The sequence below is a fragment of the Toxorhynchites rutilus genome, chromosome 1 (genome assembly GCF_029784135.1).
Source record: "Toxorhynchites rutilus septentrionalis strain SRP chromosome 1, ASM2978413v1, whole genome shotgun sequence".
Classification (NCBI taxonomy): domain Eukaryota; kingdom Metazoa; phylum Arthropoda; class Insecta; order Diptera; family Culicidae; genus Toxorhynchites; species Toxorhynchites rutilus.
Window position 1 is genome coordinate 104,682,995 of NC_073744.1, and position 14,005 is coordinate 104,696,999.

General features: G+C 41.9%; 1 protein-coding gene across 3 annotated transcripts in view; it reads right to left on the reverse strand.

The window, feature by feature from the left end:
* The window catches only part of LOC129768687 (uncharacterized), a 109,621-nt gene extending 101,515 nt beyond the window's left edge, over positions 1-8,106 (reverse strand). For all 3 annotated transcript variants that reach the window (XM_055770482.1, XM_055770490.1, XM_055770499.1), the window contains exon 1: positions 7,636-8,106. In XM_055770482.1, the coding sequence (XP_055626457.1) occupies positions 7,636-7,738 (103 nt within the window). In that variant the 5' untranslated portion in view covers positions 7,739-8,106. The remainder of the gene's footprint in view (positions 1-7,635) is intronic.
* Between the last annotated feature and the right edge of the window lie 5,899 nt (positions 8,107-14,005).

A 14,005-nucleotide genomic window follows, 5' to 3' on the forward strand; every position in this document is an offset into this window, starting at 1 on the left:
CCTGCGGACACAAGCAATCCTAGATGGGGGCTTGTTCCGATCTCCAAACGCAATATAATTTCACGTCGCTGTTATCAGTCAGCTCAAATCGATACTTTTTTTTCGATACAAAGAATCAAACGGTTTCCTAAAACTTCACCCACTCTTCCAGTGCGAAAATCGAAGCAGAAATTAATCGAGACGAATGACTTTTTATCTAATTCGAGACGAATGTCTCGAGTCTCCCCGAGATGCCGTAAAAATATTCTAACTGAAGGTTAGAATATTTTTTGTTTTAGGAGGATCGCCAATTGTTAACTTCCGCTTTAGCCGTACTGCCCGGCTTAGTTCACCTCGTTTTTATCCACTCTCAGGGTCGGCTTTGGCCCTCGGGAAGATTGTGTCGACCTGTTTTAAACACCGGTGGAATTAACAGCGGAAAGCGGTCACGAGAAATTGTCTAAGCAATGAAGAACTGGTTTTGAGGATAGAGCGAAAAGATAGGTAATTAGTTTTCCTTTTTTATATTTTCTCTAATTTTGTTTGGGGTTAGTATTGGTACCGTGACGTTGGGGCCCTTCGATGTCCTCGATGTGGTCGCGCTGGAGATGTATTCTCGGTCGGGAGAGGGACGTCCTCCTTCCTCGCTGGGTGACGTGGCGTGGTCTAACACCAGATCAAACGATGGCGTGTGTTTACCTGGAACACCTGGCACGAGCTGGAAGACCTCTTCACCGTTCCACTCGGCTGCACTCAAGCGACTTTCCACTTCGCTTTTACTTCTATTAGTTCTTCTATCACTCTCTTCTCTTCTATAAACTTAAACTTCAGCTTTCTTTCAACTTCGACTACAGCTCTCTATCCACGATTTCTTCAACTTTTACTTTCGCTCTTCCTTAGTTGATTTGGATCGCTTGCTGACTCCAGAAGTAATGACCGATCCAACTCAAAATTTCCTTCCTCGACGCCTTTTTCCCATCCCATCTTTCTTTCCTGTTTCTTTCTTCTTCCGCTTCCTTCAATCCTCCCGGAACTTCCTCCCGTTTTTGGCTGTCAAATCTGACAGACTGGTCTAATTGTTGTCGGACTCACGCAGGGTTAGTATCTGACAATTATTGGTCCACAAAAACTCTATATTTATCGACAATATTCAAACCAGTCCAGAACAAAACAAAATTTAACTTACACGCTAAACAGGAAACATTGAACAGACAACTATTCGTGACCGATAATGAAAAATTGATCGGTAACAAGTTGCTTGCCTAAAGCTTTGGAAAGTCTTATCCACGATTCGTTTTATCCTCACGTACATCGGATGGATTTGTGAGAAAACGCTCGACCACAACTTATTTGATGGTCTATGTCTCCTCTTTGGTGGCAGCTCTCGAAAAACGGCAGCAAATCAATGTCATCTACATCGACTTTACAAAACTGTTTGACAGAGTTTCACATTCGCTTGCGGTGGACAAACTGAGCAGAATGGGCTGTCCTATCTTAGCGAACGTTGTGCGTATATGCGCATTGATTGAGCAAACTCGGTCCTGTTTAAGATCACGTCCGGTGTCCCCCAAGGTAGTCACCTTGGACCACTTATATTTGTACTGTTTGTCAACGATCTCTGCCATTAGACCTCAAATTCTACACGGTAGTCTCCTCAATAGTTGAGTGCTATGCCATCCAAGCTGATATCGATGCATTACAAAACTGATGTGAGCAAAACGGAATTGAGGTCAACATAAGAAAATGTAATGTCATCTCTTTCTGTCGGACAAGAACTACAACAACATTCGACTATAAAATGTCCACAACCAGTATCGCTCGAGTCAGCGTTGTTAAGGACCTTGGTGAGGTACTCGATAGCAAAGTGAACTTTTCTCAGCATATAGCTCAAGGGGTGACACCCACGCAATTATTATATTGTTTCTTAAAAAAATCCTTCAAAATTTTGAATGAACGTCACCCGTTAGTGATTCTTCTTTGTTCATTTCATAGAGTCTTTACACTTGAAAGTTCATTCGTAGTAGACCTTTGCTCAGTGAATGGTGATATAATTTATTAAGAAATTTCACCATGGAAATGTTCATGTAAAAGAATCATTTTTGGGGTTTTTTCGTTTTGGATGGGAGAAAGACTGCCGATACGAGTGAAGACATCCAGCTTGCAGGAAGCACCTTTCTCAATGTTCAACAATGTTCCAGCCATATCGAGTTCAAATGGAGGATTTTAGATTTTGTTGAGAAAGCAAAACAAAAAAGCCGTATTCAAGGGTTTGTAGACAACTCTTCGAACTTAGGAGGACAAAGCAATTTTGATGAGAACTGATAAAGTTGTATATTCAATTATAGTATAGTATAGTGTGGCTGATCACAGCCATCGAAATCTTGTGAGACTCGAATTCTTGGATAGAATAGAGAAAGAGAGAGAGAGAGAGAGAGAGAGAGACAGACAGAGAGAGAGAGATAGAGAGAGAGAGAGATAGAGAGAGAGCGAGAGAGAGAGAGATAGAGAGAGCGAGAGAGAGATATAGAGAGAGCGAGAGAGAGAGAGAGCGAGAGAGAGATATGACGGGAGGATTTAATTGCCCTGTGTACAAACAGGTGAGGGCAAGCCAACAGTGATGGAGATAACCCAAATAAATCTCAACCATTGTGACACCGCACAGCAACTGTTGTGGCAGTCAACGACAGAAACAAAATGTGATGTCGCAATTATCGCGGAGCCGTATCGCGTTCCCCCCTATAACGGTAATTGGGTGACGGATAAAGTAGGAATGGCCGCCATCCAGGTCATGGGCCGATATCCCATTCAGGAGGTAGTTTCGAGGTCTCGCGAGGGTTTCGTGATCACAAAGATCAACGGAATTTTTATCTGCAGTTGCTACGCACCTCCCAGATGGACGATGGACCAGTTCCACTATATGCTGGATGTCCTCACCGAGGAGCTCACCGAACGAAAACCAGTCGTTGTAGGAGGGGATTTCAATGCTTGGGCAGTAGATTGGGGAAGCAGATGCACCAACGCGAGAGGGACTTGCTTACTAGAAGCTCTGGCCAAGCTGGATGTTACCCTGTACAACGAGGGTACCACTAGTACCTTCCGTCGAAATGGCCGAGAGTCCATCATCGACTTGACTTTCTGCAGTCCGTCGTTAATGACAAAAATGAGATGGAGGGTATGCGAAGGATACACCCACAGTGATCATCAAGCCATCCGTTATACCATTGGCAACGGAACTCTGTGGCAGTATGGATAACTAGGACATGCCCGCGCAGGTGGAAGACAAAAACCTTTGGCAAGGATCTTTTCATCGAAGCACTATGCGGGGAGAGCGGCGTCTTGAACATGAACGCGGATGAACTGACGGAAACGCTAGCCAAAGCATGCGATATAACAATGCCAAGAAAAAGGGAACCCAGGTATAAGCGACCTCCAGCCTACTGGTGGAGTGAGACACTTGGCGTGCTTCGGGCCAACTGCCTTAGCGCTAGAAGACGCTTCCAACGGTCAAGCATAGACACCAGAGAAGAGCGGAGAGTGGAATTCAGAGAGGCTAGATCCACTCTTAAACGGGCGATTAAGCGGAGCAAATGTAATTGCTTCAGAGAGTTATGTCGGAACGTGGACGTCAATCCATGGGGCAATGCCTACCGAGTGGTGATGGCGAAGCTCAGGGGCCCAACGACACCCTCCGAAATGTGTCCCGAAAAATTAAAAATTATCGTGGAAGGGTTATTTCCGCAGCACGACCCAACGAACTGGCCACCCACGCCATATGGGGAGGATGAGGATAACATCGAACGCAGGGTGGTATCGAACGACGAGCTAGTTGCAGCTATGAAACGCCTCAAAACGAAGAAAGCGCTTGGCCCAGATGAAATCCCCAATATAGCCTTAAAAGCGGCAGTCCTAGCATTCCCTGATATGTTCAGGACTGCATTGCTGTGTCTAGACGAATGCTACTTTCCGGATCGATGGAAGGTACAAAAGCTAGTACTACTGCCCAAACCAGGAAAGACGCCGGGTGATCCAGCATCGTATAGACCCATATGCCTGTTAGACACTCTGGGGAAACTTTTGGAGAGAATCATCCTCAATAGGCTGACGGAATACACGGAGGGAGTTCGTGGACTGTCCGATAGTCAATTCGGATTTCGGAAAGGGAGATCCACGGTAGATGCCATTCGCATAGTGGTCGAAAGAGCAAACAGAGCATCCAAACAGAAGCTCAGAGGAAATCGATACTGCGCAGTGATAACGATCGACGTTAAGAACGCGTTCAATAGTGCCAGCTGGGAGGCCATCGCGACTGTGCTTCACACGATGAGAGTCCCTGACTACCTGTGTAGAATACTGAGAAGCTACTTCGAGAACCGTGTGCTGGTGTACGAGACAAACACGGGCCAGGCGCAGATTAAAACTACGGCTGGAGTTCCACAGGGCTCTATCCTGGGTCCATCGCTCTGGAACAGTATGTACGATGGCGTACTAAAACTGAATTTGCCCAGAGGTGTGGATATCATTGGCTTCGCGGATGACATCGTTATTCTCGTGTCAGGGGAATCTTTGGAACGGGTCGAAATGCTCGCAACCGAGTCGATAGACATGATCGGAAGGTGAATGCAAAGTGTGAAACTGCAGATAGCCCACCACAAGACGGAAATGCTGATTGTCAGCAACCGCAGGGCGGTGCAACGTGCAGAAATCACAATTGGAGAGCACTCGATAACCTCGAAGCGATACCTAAAATACCTGGGGGTGCAGATCGATGATCGACTAAACTTCAACAGTCACGTCGACTACGCTTGTAAAAAAGCAACGAAGACAATCAATGCACTGACACGAATCATGCCCAACAACTTTGGCCCAAGCAGCAGCAAGAGGCACCTCTTGGCTAGTGTCTCCTCATCGACACTACGATACGGTGGTCCAGCCTGGATCGCGGCGTTGGAAACTCAGCGGAACACGAGGAGGCTGAATAGTACGTATCGGCTCATGGCGATGCGAGTCGCGAGTGCGTACAGAACCGTGTCAACAGAAGCGGTCTACGTCATAGCCAGGTTGGTCCCCATAGACATCATCTTGGCGGAGGACAGCGAGTGCTATAGGAGGAGGGGAACCAGAGGAATCCGGAAGCTAATGAGGGCGGAGTCGATGGCTAGGTGGCAGCAAGAGTGGAGTGCGGCGCAAAACGGCAGATGGACGCACAGGCTCATACCGACACTAATGGGCTGGGTGAACAGGAAACACGGAGAGGTAAATTTCCACCTAACGCAGTTTTTGTCTGGTCATGGCTGCTTCAGGCAGTATTTGCACCGGTTCGGACACGCAAGATCGCCTCTTTGTCCGGAGTGTGGAGATGTGGAGGAAACACCGGAACACATCGTATTCGAATGTCCCAGATTCACCACAGTGCGCGAGGGGCTGCCTACCCTTCATGCTGGGAACATCGTGGAGGAAATGTGTCGTGACGAGGGCACCTGGAACGCAGTAAACAGTGCAATCGTACATATCATGTCCGAGCTACAGCGGAAGTGGAGGCGCGACCAGCATGCGGATAACGCCTGACCATAAAAGATGAACAACTGAGACGGCTGTAGTACCGGATAGTACCCCCCGAGAGCCGCCGTGACGGAGTGCGCGTCATGATGGAGGGCACTACCTAATCGGCGCTCCGCTGGGAAGAGAAATCCTGCGAGGGTGACTGTGACGGGGCGCGCGTCAAGTTGGAGGGCGCTTCCTAATCGGTACACGTCTCGACAGGTAACCGGATACTGCCGTGGAGAACAGTAAAAATGTTTGCCTCGATGTGGCCTGGATGGAGAAACACTGTGAACATTTCGAAGGAGCGAGCATCAAGGATGAAGCCATGATCAAAATGGTGCATACCCCACGAGAGTAACTGTGACGGAGTGCGCGTCATGTTGGAGGGCACTACCTAATCGGCGCTCCGCTGGGAAGAGAAATCCTGCGAGGGTGACTGTGACGGGGCGCGCGTCAAGTTGGAGGGCGCTTCCTAATCGGTGCACGTCTCGACAGGTGAGAAACCCCGCGAGGGTGACTGTGACGGGTTGCGCGTCAAGTTGGAGGGCAATTCCTAATCGGTACACGTCTCGACGGGTAAGCGTATGCCAGCGAAGAGGACGTAAGCGCAGCGAACTGAAAAGCGAATAGAGAGGCAAAAATATTGAGAAAAAGGGAAGGACAACGCTAGTCAGTTGTAAATCGGGTCGACATGTCATCTCTCGCTTTATACCAGTGAATTGGCCTTTAAGATCGGGCGATTTGGCGCCCTTGGACTGTATTTATGAGGGTATGCCAAATCTCTTGTTTAAGCCGATAAATGGATCACCTGAAAGGTATTTGTGACCAACATTTACATGAAATATTCTTAAAAAAAGGCAAGGATTGAGTTTCAACCCCCAATAATAAACGTTATATTTCTTTCAATTTTTGTGTGTTGATTCTGTAAATTAAAATTATTATATGCTTAAATTTGAGTTTCTTGGATCGATAAATATAATTTTTCATTTGAGAACGAAAACAAACACTTGATAACAAGATTTGGTTGGGGTGACACCCAAACCACCCGCCCCAGGTGTAACCTGGTCACGCTACGCTATCAGTACGCTATCGAATTAGCTCGATAGAACTTTTGAATTTGATTTGAATTTTTAGAGATTGAATTGCGTTTTATAAGTAAGAATACATGAAGTTACAGACAAAAGGGACTTAGGGGATCACAAACGGATGCGCAAATCTAAGCGAAGATCTAAATAGCACTAGCTCTCGAAAACCGACAGTATGGTTCTATAACAAGTTGAACACATATTGTATTTTAACATTGTTATGGACATAGAACCAATTTGATAAATGTTCCAAGCCGCAATGTAATGAACACAAAATATACCTGGTAAACACAAAATTATGAAACGAATAGAATCAGAGAAGAGTAGGGATTACCAAATGTTATAATTACTAGCCAATTCAATGAGGTGCAATATTACAAACGTATTTTGAAGGACTGTCTTGTCTTTCTTTACACGGAAGGCCATACTGATTGAGCAAATCCAAGTTCGCTAAATTGAATTTCGAGCTAGCACATAAAAGTAATGCACGGGGTGTAAATGCATTCACTTCTATGGCTTACGATAGCCATTCCTCGCACGTTCTATAGCATATTTTGAAAACAATTATCTTCATTACAGTAAAGTAGATACATTGATATTCATCAGCATTACAAGCTTTCGCATGATTCGCGCGTAGGGGGAATTGTGTCGCCGCCACAGTGAATAATGCATTCGAGAATGTTTTCTGGGTTTCATTTGTTCAGATTGGATATCGTTTGAAATGCTTTGCCCTTGATTGTAGCATATTTTCCAAATGTATATACTTTTTGAAGAGCCCCATGTAAATAAACTCTTATGAACTTCGTAGTAAGAAAATGACACAACAAATTAAATGAAGAACAGAACATTAGAAAAATTTTTATTCTGTGACATTGGAACACCATTTGGAACAAAATAGACAGGGAGCGCACAATCGAAATTATTCGACTGTGTTATTATACATATTTAAGTTTAATAAGCATGAACATTGTTATGCATTGAAACCGGTCTCAATTATTGTAGTATTTTTTTTTTGAAGAATGATACCTACTACTGTTGGTTTTGAGCTCCTGAAGAAGAAATGTGGGCTTGCCATAGAATCCTTCCAGATTTCCCATAAACAGGGCAACGACCATGATTAGTTTCATCTGCATATTATTCGTTCTACTTAAGCTTGTATTGTCGTATCCAGCTAAATTTTATTCGTAGCAACACTATTTTCACACTTTTTAAAGTTAAAACTGATATGAACACATTTAGCCAATAGATATGCAGCACAATTCTTGCATATATTTTCAAACCAAAGATTATCACGATTTGGAGTAGATTCTTAATTCATACCACTTCACATTATATGCTAGAGGCATTTAAATAACGAGAAATAACCTTTAACACAGCCGTTAAAATCATAGTTCATTTAGTCTACCATGCATTGGACGTTCACTCTGTGTTATATCCGAACATACACTAGTGCCATTTCATGTCTAACCTACGTTTCAACTACACGACTGTTTGCGACGAAGGCTGATTCAAAACTGCAACAGCACCGACGTGGTTTATTTAGTTCGGAAATTTTGCTTTCTTTTACTCTGTGCAGTGGGAGTGGGACAATGGGCTGAAGAAAAAAATGATGCATAACAATAATCGAGCCGGAATAAAAAAATCTGATGATGATCTCTGATTTCAGAATACAGAATAAGTTATACCAATCTTATTTTAGCTCTTGAGGAGCTTTTTCTCGTCATCGCTCATCTCCAGTCGACTGGAATTTATCGCTACAGTATCCGCTGTTATTTGTCACCAGGTAATTGGTAATTCGTCAATCTTGTCAAAAATTATATTATTTGAAAATGAATTTAATTTCGTAAGTGGAACTTACGATCGGAAGCCGAGGTTGAAGGTATTCGGAACAATTAAGGCAAACGCAGAACTCTCGAACTATAACATTGTCAAAAAACACAACCCCAATCAAAGTACCTTCCGGAGAATCCGTATGCCGAGAAGGTTATCGTAATTACACTAACGATGCACGATGCAAAGTTGCACAGCAAGGTTTTGACGAAGGATGATACGATTGATACGAATGATGCAGGCTGATGGATGAGGAAACCTACGTGAAGAAAGATTTTGGACAGCTCTCAGATCTCAAACTTTATGAGGCGACTGCCAGAGGAGATGTCCCCACCAAATTTAAGTACGTTTTTGATAATAAATTGATAGGAAGTTCTTTATTTGACAAGAGATTTGTAGCTGTGGACATAAAGCAATGGTTTTCGTCAAAAACAAGACAGTGGACCCAAAAATCTATAAAGAACCAATTCCGAGATACAACTGGTTTTGTTATTCAGTTTGTATTTAAATGTTGTTCTCGAACGTCAGCGCGAATGAAGAGTAATGTGCGATTCACATAGAACGTTACGGAAAAGAACGTCCACGTTCCGTCACCGTCTCGACCAATTCACACATGCAGTCTATGCTCGCAGCAGCACCGTCACGTCAAATGTCGAACAAATGATTAATTTAATGTTATTCATGGTGTCGCCATCTACAACAGTTTTGAATTGTAATGCCCTCTTTCGAATCAACATGCCTAGAACCAGTATCAAATTTAGAGAAATTCAATGAAAATAATTGAATTATATTATTTAAATGGTTGAACCCCGTAGTCCCGCCCCTTATTCAACAATAATAATATATAGACTACTAGCTGACCCGGCAAACTTCGTTCCGCCCAAAATTTGTTTTTTGTTATCAATACCTTCAAACATTCACGTTTTCTTACTATGAGCAAGTTCAAGGGTCCAATCGCAGAACATTCATTGATTGTTCTTCTAATCGACCCCGTTGAATTTACCTTTTACTGTAAAATTCCTAGTATTTTTAACAAAACTCACCATTATAATATCAGATTATCTTCTGACACAATTCTCGTTCAAGATTTTTTAGCCACTTGCGAATAACATGTTTCTCCGTTACATGGAATAAATGTTTTATACAGAAAATATGATAGAATAAAGACAGCCCTAAATCGGATAATTCCTTCTTCGAGTTCTGCTCTTATTAACACATTCGGCGATACATTTTTATTGGTATAGATAGAAGAAGATATAGGAGTGCGTTTCATCACATTAAAAACCATTTCCAGTTTCGAACAAAGATCAATTTCGCTAGCGCAAACATGAAATGGACTAACAGAAGAACAAAAACACCTACATACCAATGTTCATGTCGATCGGTTAGGTGGTTTCCGAGTTCACAGATAGACAGATAGAAATCCAGTACATTTCATTAATGGTTGTGGATAGTTGAAAAACTCGGCCAAATCGACTTTTTTTAAAATTTTTAACACACTGATAGATATTTTTCATTATCTTCTCCTACACTTTAAGCATACTCGCTGAATTAAATGTTAGTTTTATTCATATTTATTCTTTCTATTTTGGTCCACTGCTTCGTTTTTTCTTCTTTTTGTTTTTCTGGTATGGAACTTTTCATATAGCACATGGACACTGCCAGATTTTAGATAATTTGATTTCTTCATAACTACATTGTGTCAGCCAGACCACTGTCGGCCGAATTGTATCCACACTCACCTGCGGGAGCTGTTGGGGAAGGAACGATAAGCAATAGTTGGTCACGTGCTCCACGTCAGGAATCTCCCTAATTTCTCACTACTGGTGTCAAACCACCATAAAAACATTTATTGCACCCTAAAACCTCCAAATTCCAAATTTGGTTCCATTTGCTTGATTAGTTCTCGAGTAATGCAGAAATTTGTGTTTCATTTGTATTGCAGCACACCCCCCCCTTAGAGAAGGGGGTGGAGAGTCTAACCAGCATAGAAACATTTATTGCACCCTAAAACATCCACATGCCAAATTTGGTTTTATTTGCTTGATTAATTCTCGAGTTATGCAGAAATTTGTGTTTCATTTGTATGGCAGTCCCCCCTTAGAGAGGGGGTGGAGAGTCTAACCAGCATAGAAACATTCATTGCACCCTAAAACCTTCACATGCCAAATTTGGGTTCATTTGCTTGATTAATTTTCGAGTAATGTACAAATTAGTGTTTCATTTGTATGGCAGCCCCCCCTTAGAGACGGGGATGGAGAGTCTAACCACAATAGAAACATTTATTGCACCCTAAAACTTTCACATGCCTAATTTGGGTTCATTTGCTTGAATCATTCTTGAGTAATGCAGAGGAGGGTGGAGAGTCTAACCATCATAGAAACATTTATTGCACCATAAAACCTCCAAATGCCAAATTTGGTTCCATTTGCTTAATTAATTCTCGAGTAATGCAGAAATTTGTGTTTCATTTGTATGGCAGTCCCCCTTTAGAGAGGGGGTGGAGAGTCTAACCAGCATAGAAACATTTATTGCACCCTAAAACCTTCACATGCCAAACTTGGGGTCAGAAATTTGTGTTTCATTTGTATGGCAGCCCCCCCTTAGAGACGGGGATGGAGAGTCTAACCACAATAGAAACATTTATTGCACCCTAAAACTTTCACATGCCTAATTTGGGTTCATTTGCTTGAATCATTCTTGAGTAATGCAGAGGAGGGTGGAGAGTCTAACCATCATAGAAACATTTATTGCACCATAAAACCTCCAAATGCCAAATTTGGTTCCATTTGCTTAATTAATTCTCGAGTAATGCAGAAATTTGTGTTTCATTTGTATGGCAGTCCCCCTTTAGAGAGGGGGTGGAGAGTCTAACCAGCATAGAAACATTTATTGCACCCTAAAACCTTCACATGCCAAACTTGGGGTCAGAAATTTGTGTTTCATTTGTATGGCAGCCCCCCCTTAGAGACGGGGATGGAGAGTCTAACCACAATAGAAACATTTATTGCACCCTAAAACTTTCACATGCCTAATTTGGGTTCATTTGCTTGAATCATTCTTGAGTAATGCAGAGGAGGGTGAAGAGTCTAACCATCATAGAAACATTTATTGCACCATAAAACCTCCAAATGCCAAATTTGGTTCCATTTGCTTAATTAATTCTCGAGTAATGCAGAAATTTGTGTTTCATTTGTATGGCAGTCCCCCCTTAGAGAGGGGGTGGAGAGTCTAACCAGCATAGAAACATTTATTGCACCCTAAAACCTTCACATGCCAAATTTGGGTTCAGAAATTTGTGTTTCATTTGTATGGCAGCCCCCCCTTAGAGACGGGGATGGAGAGTCTAACCACAATAGAAACATTTATTGCACTCTAAAACTTTCACATGCCTAATTTGGGTTCATTTGCTTGAATCATTCTTGAGTAATGCAGAAATTTGTGTTTTATTTGTATGGCAGTCCCCTCCCTCCCCTTAGAGAGAGGGGTGGAGAATTTAACCAGCATAGAAACATTTATTGCACCCTAAAACCTCCAATGTCATTATAATTTCAATATGTCATTATAATTTGGGTGAAGACAAACTCACAAAATATATAGATAAAGTAGATCTGATGAGCCGTTCTCCCGTGATGATGAGTTATACGTATGTGGGAAAAACTCTCTTTTATATATAAAGATTTTACTCAGCTAGTCGCGAATGATTTTGACTCCGACATTTGGAACTAAGAGATATATTGGCATAAAGAATACAACCAAAATCAAAACAACAGTCGAGACATAAAGCCCTGACAAACGTCCAAGCCCAACGAACCGTCCGTCTCCGTCAAATATTCATTTCTACAAATCCTGCCGGTCGTATTCGATGAACGGTTGCTGACGGGTTGTTATGCTGCCGGTGTATGTGAATGTTTACATAAGAATTGCATAGTAGAATAACTGACGTAACGTGACGTGGATGCTGTATGTGAATTAAGTGCGAGTGTCCCAATTTCCATTGTCTCATGTCATTTCCATATTCATCCCTATCTTTATTCCCATCCAAATCACTCGCTCCCATTCATAAATGCAACGTGTGGTGCAGAACACAACTACAGACAGCAACATACCCGACGTATAACATATACAGTGACAAACGAAGAGAATCATTCTCATGCTATGTTTAGTCATTCCAAATCCAACTGCCAATCGTGTTAGACCGGGAAATAAACAACCAGTTTTCGAAAAGTTAAAAAAAGTGTTTTTCCATTCTCCAACAAGCCACACATCAAATCCTGAGCTATCATTCCAGGCCTCCTTCAGTCGAAGGATCCGCCACGTTTCTCAATGGCGTGATCCACCAAATGTTTTAAACCTTAGTTTCATAATATATATTATTTCATTCATTGTGATAAATTGCTATTGAGTGCTCAAATCAATTGATGATTTGTCTGTGGAAGAAATGAATGAGTTGATTGAAATGGTAGATCTACTGGAAGCAATAATGGAGGGAAACTATGGCGGACAGAATTGTCTCGTAAAACTGAGCTGATAGAAAGAGCAAAACCTAAGAATCCGACTCAATACAGATGTTCGCCTCATATAGAAAAAGCGATTGATAAGGAAATGAAAAGTATGCAAAAACTTGATGTAATTGAAGAATTTCAGACTGAGTGGTGTAATCAACTACTCCCAGTGAAATAAAAATTTAGGAGAAATTAATGACGTCATTGAAAACTAAGCATACCGCTTTTCCGATATGCCTGGCATTTTAAGCCGCATTGAAAGGTTTACATTAGGGGGGCAATGGATTTACGGAAAAAAATTCGTCATCGAGGTTCAAAAACCGACCATGTACAATTTGTTTATTGGCCCAAAAAAAATGACTTGTGCAAAGTTTCAGCTCAATCGGAAATGATTTAGGGGTGCCTCAAAGCACTCAAAGTTTAGATTTTTTAGCCACTCAGGCCAAAAGGTCGATTTTCGGCTAAACATTTTTTTGACGTTTCGACGTTTTATGCATTTTAAAGTCATTTGGAATCGAGAAAAAAATTTCGATCTTCCAAATCTCCTTGGAAGATTTTCAAGGATAAAAAAATCGAAACTTTGAGAGCTTTGAGGCACCCCTAAATCATGTCCGATTGAGCTGAAATTTTGCACAGGTCATTTTTATGGGCCTATAAACAAAATGTACATGGTCGGTTCTTTAAATTCGATAATTTTTTTTTCATACCTTTCAGTCCCAAAAGGTCGATTTTCAGCCAATTTTTTTTTCGGGATGACACCAGATCTCGACGTTTTATGCATTTTTAAGTCATTTGACATCGAAAAAAAATTGGATTTTACAAATTTCAAATTGGAAAATCAAAACTTTGAGCGCTTCGAGGCACCCCTACATCATATCCGATTGAGCTGAAACTTTGCACAGGTCATTTTTTGGACCAATAAACAAAATGTACTTAGTCGGTTTTTAAAATTTGACATAACCATTTTCGCTGCCACCCTAGTCTACATATTTTACTATTAAGGTAAATGATTTTGATTTGTCCAGTCGAAAATATGATCATGGTTTTCCACTTTTTTAATGCTCT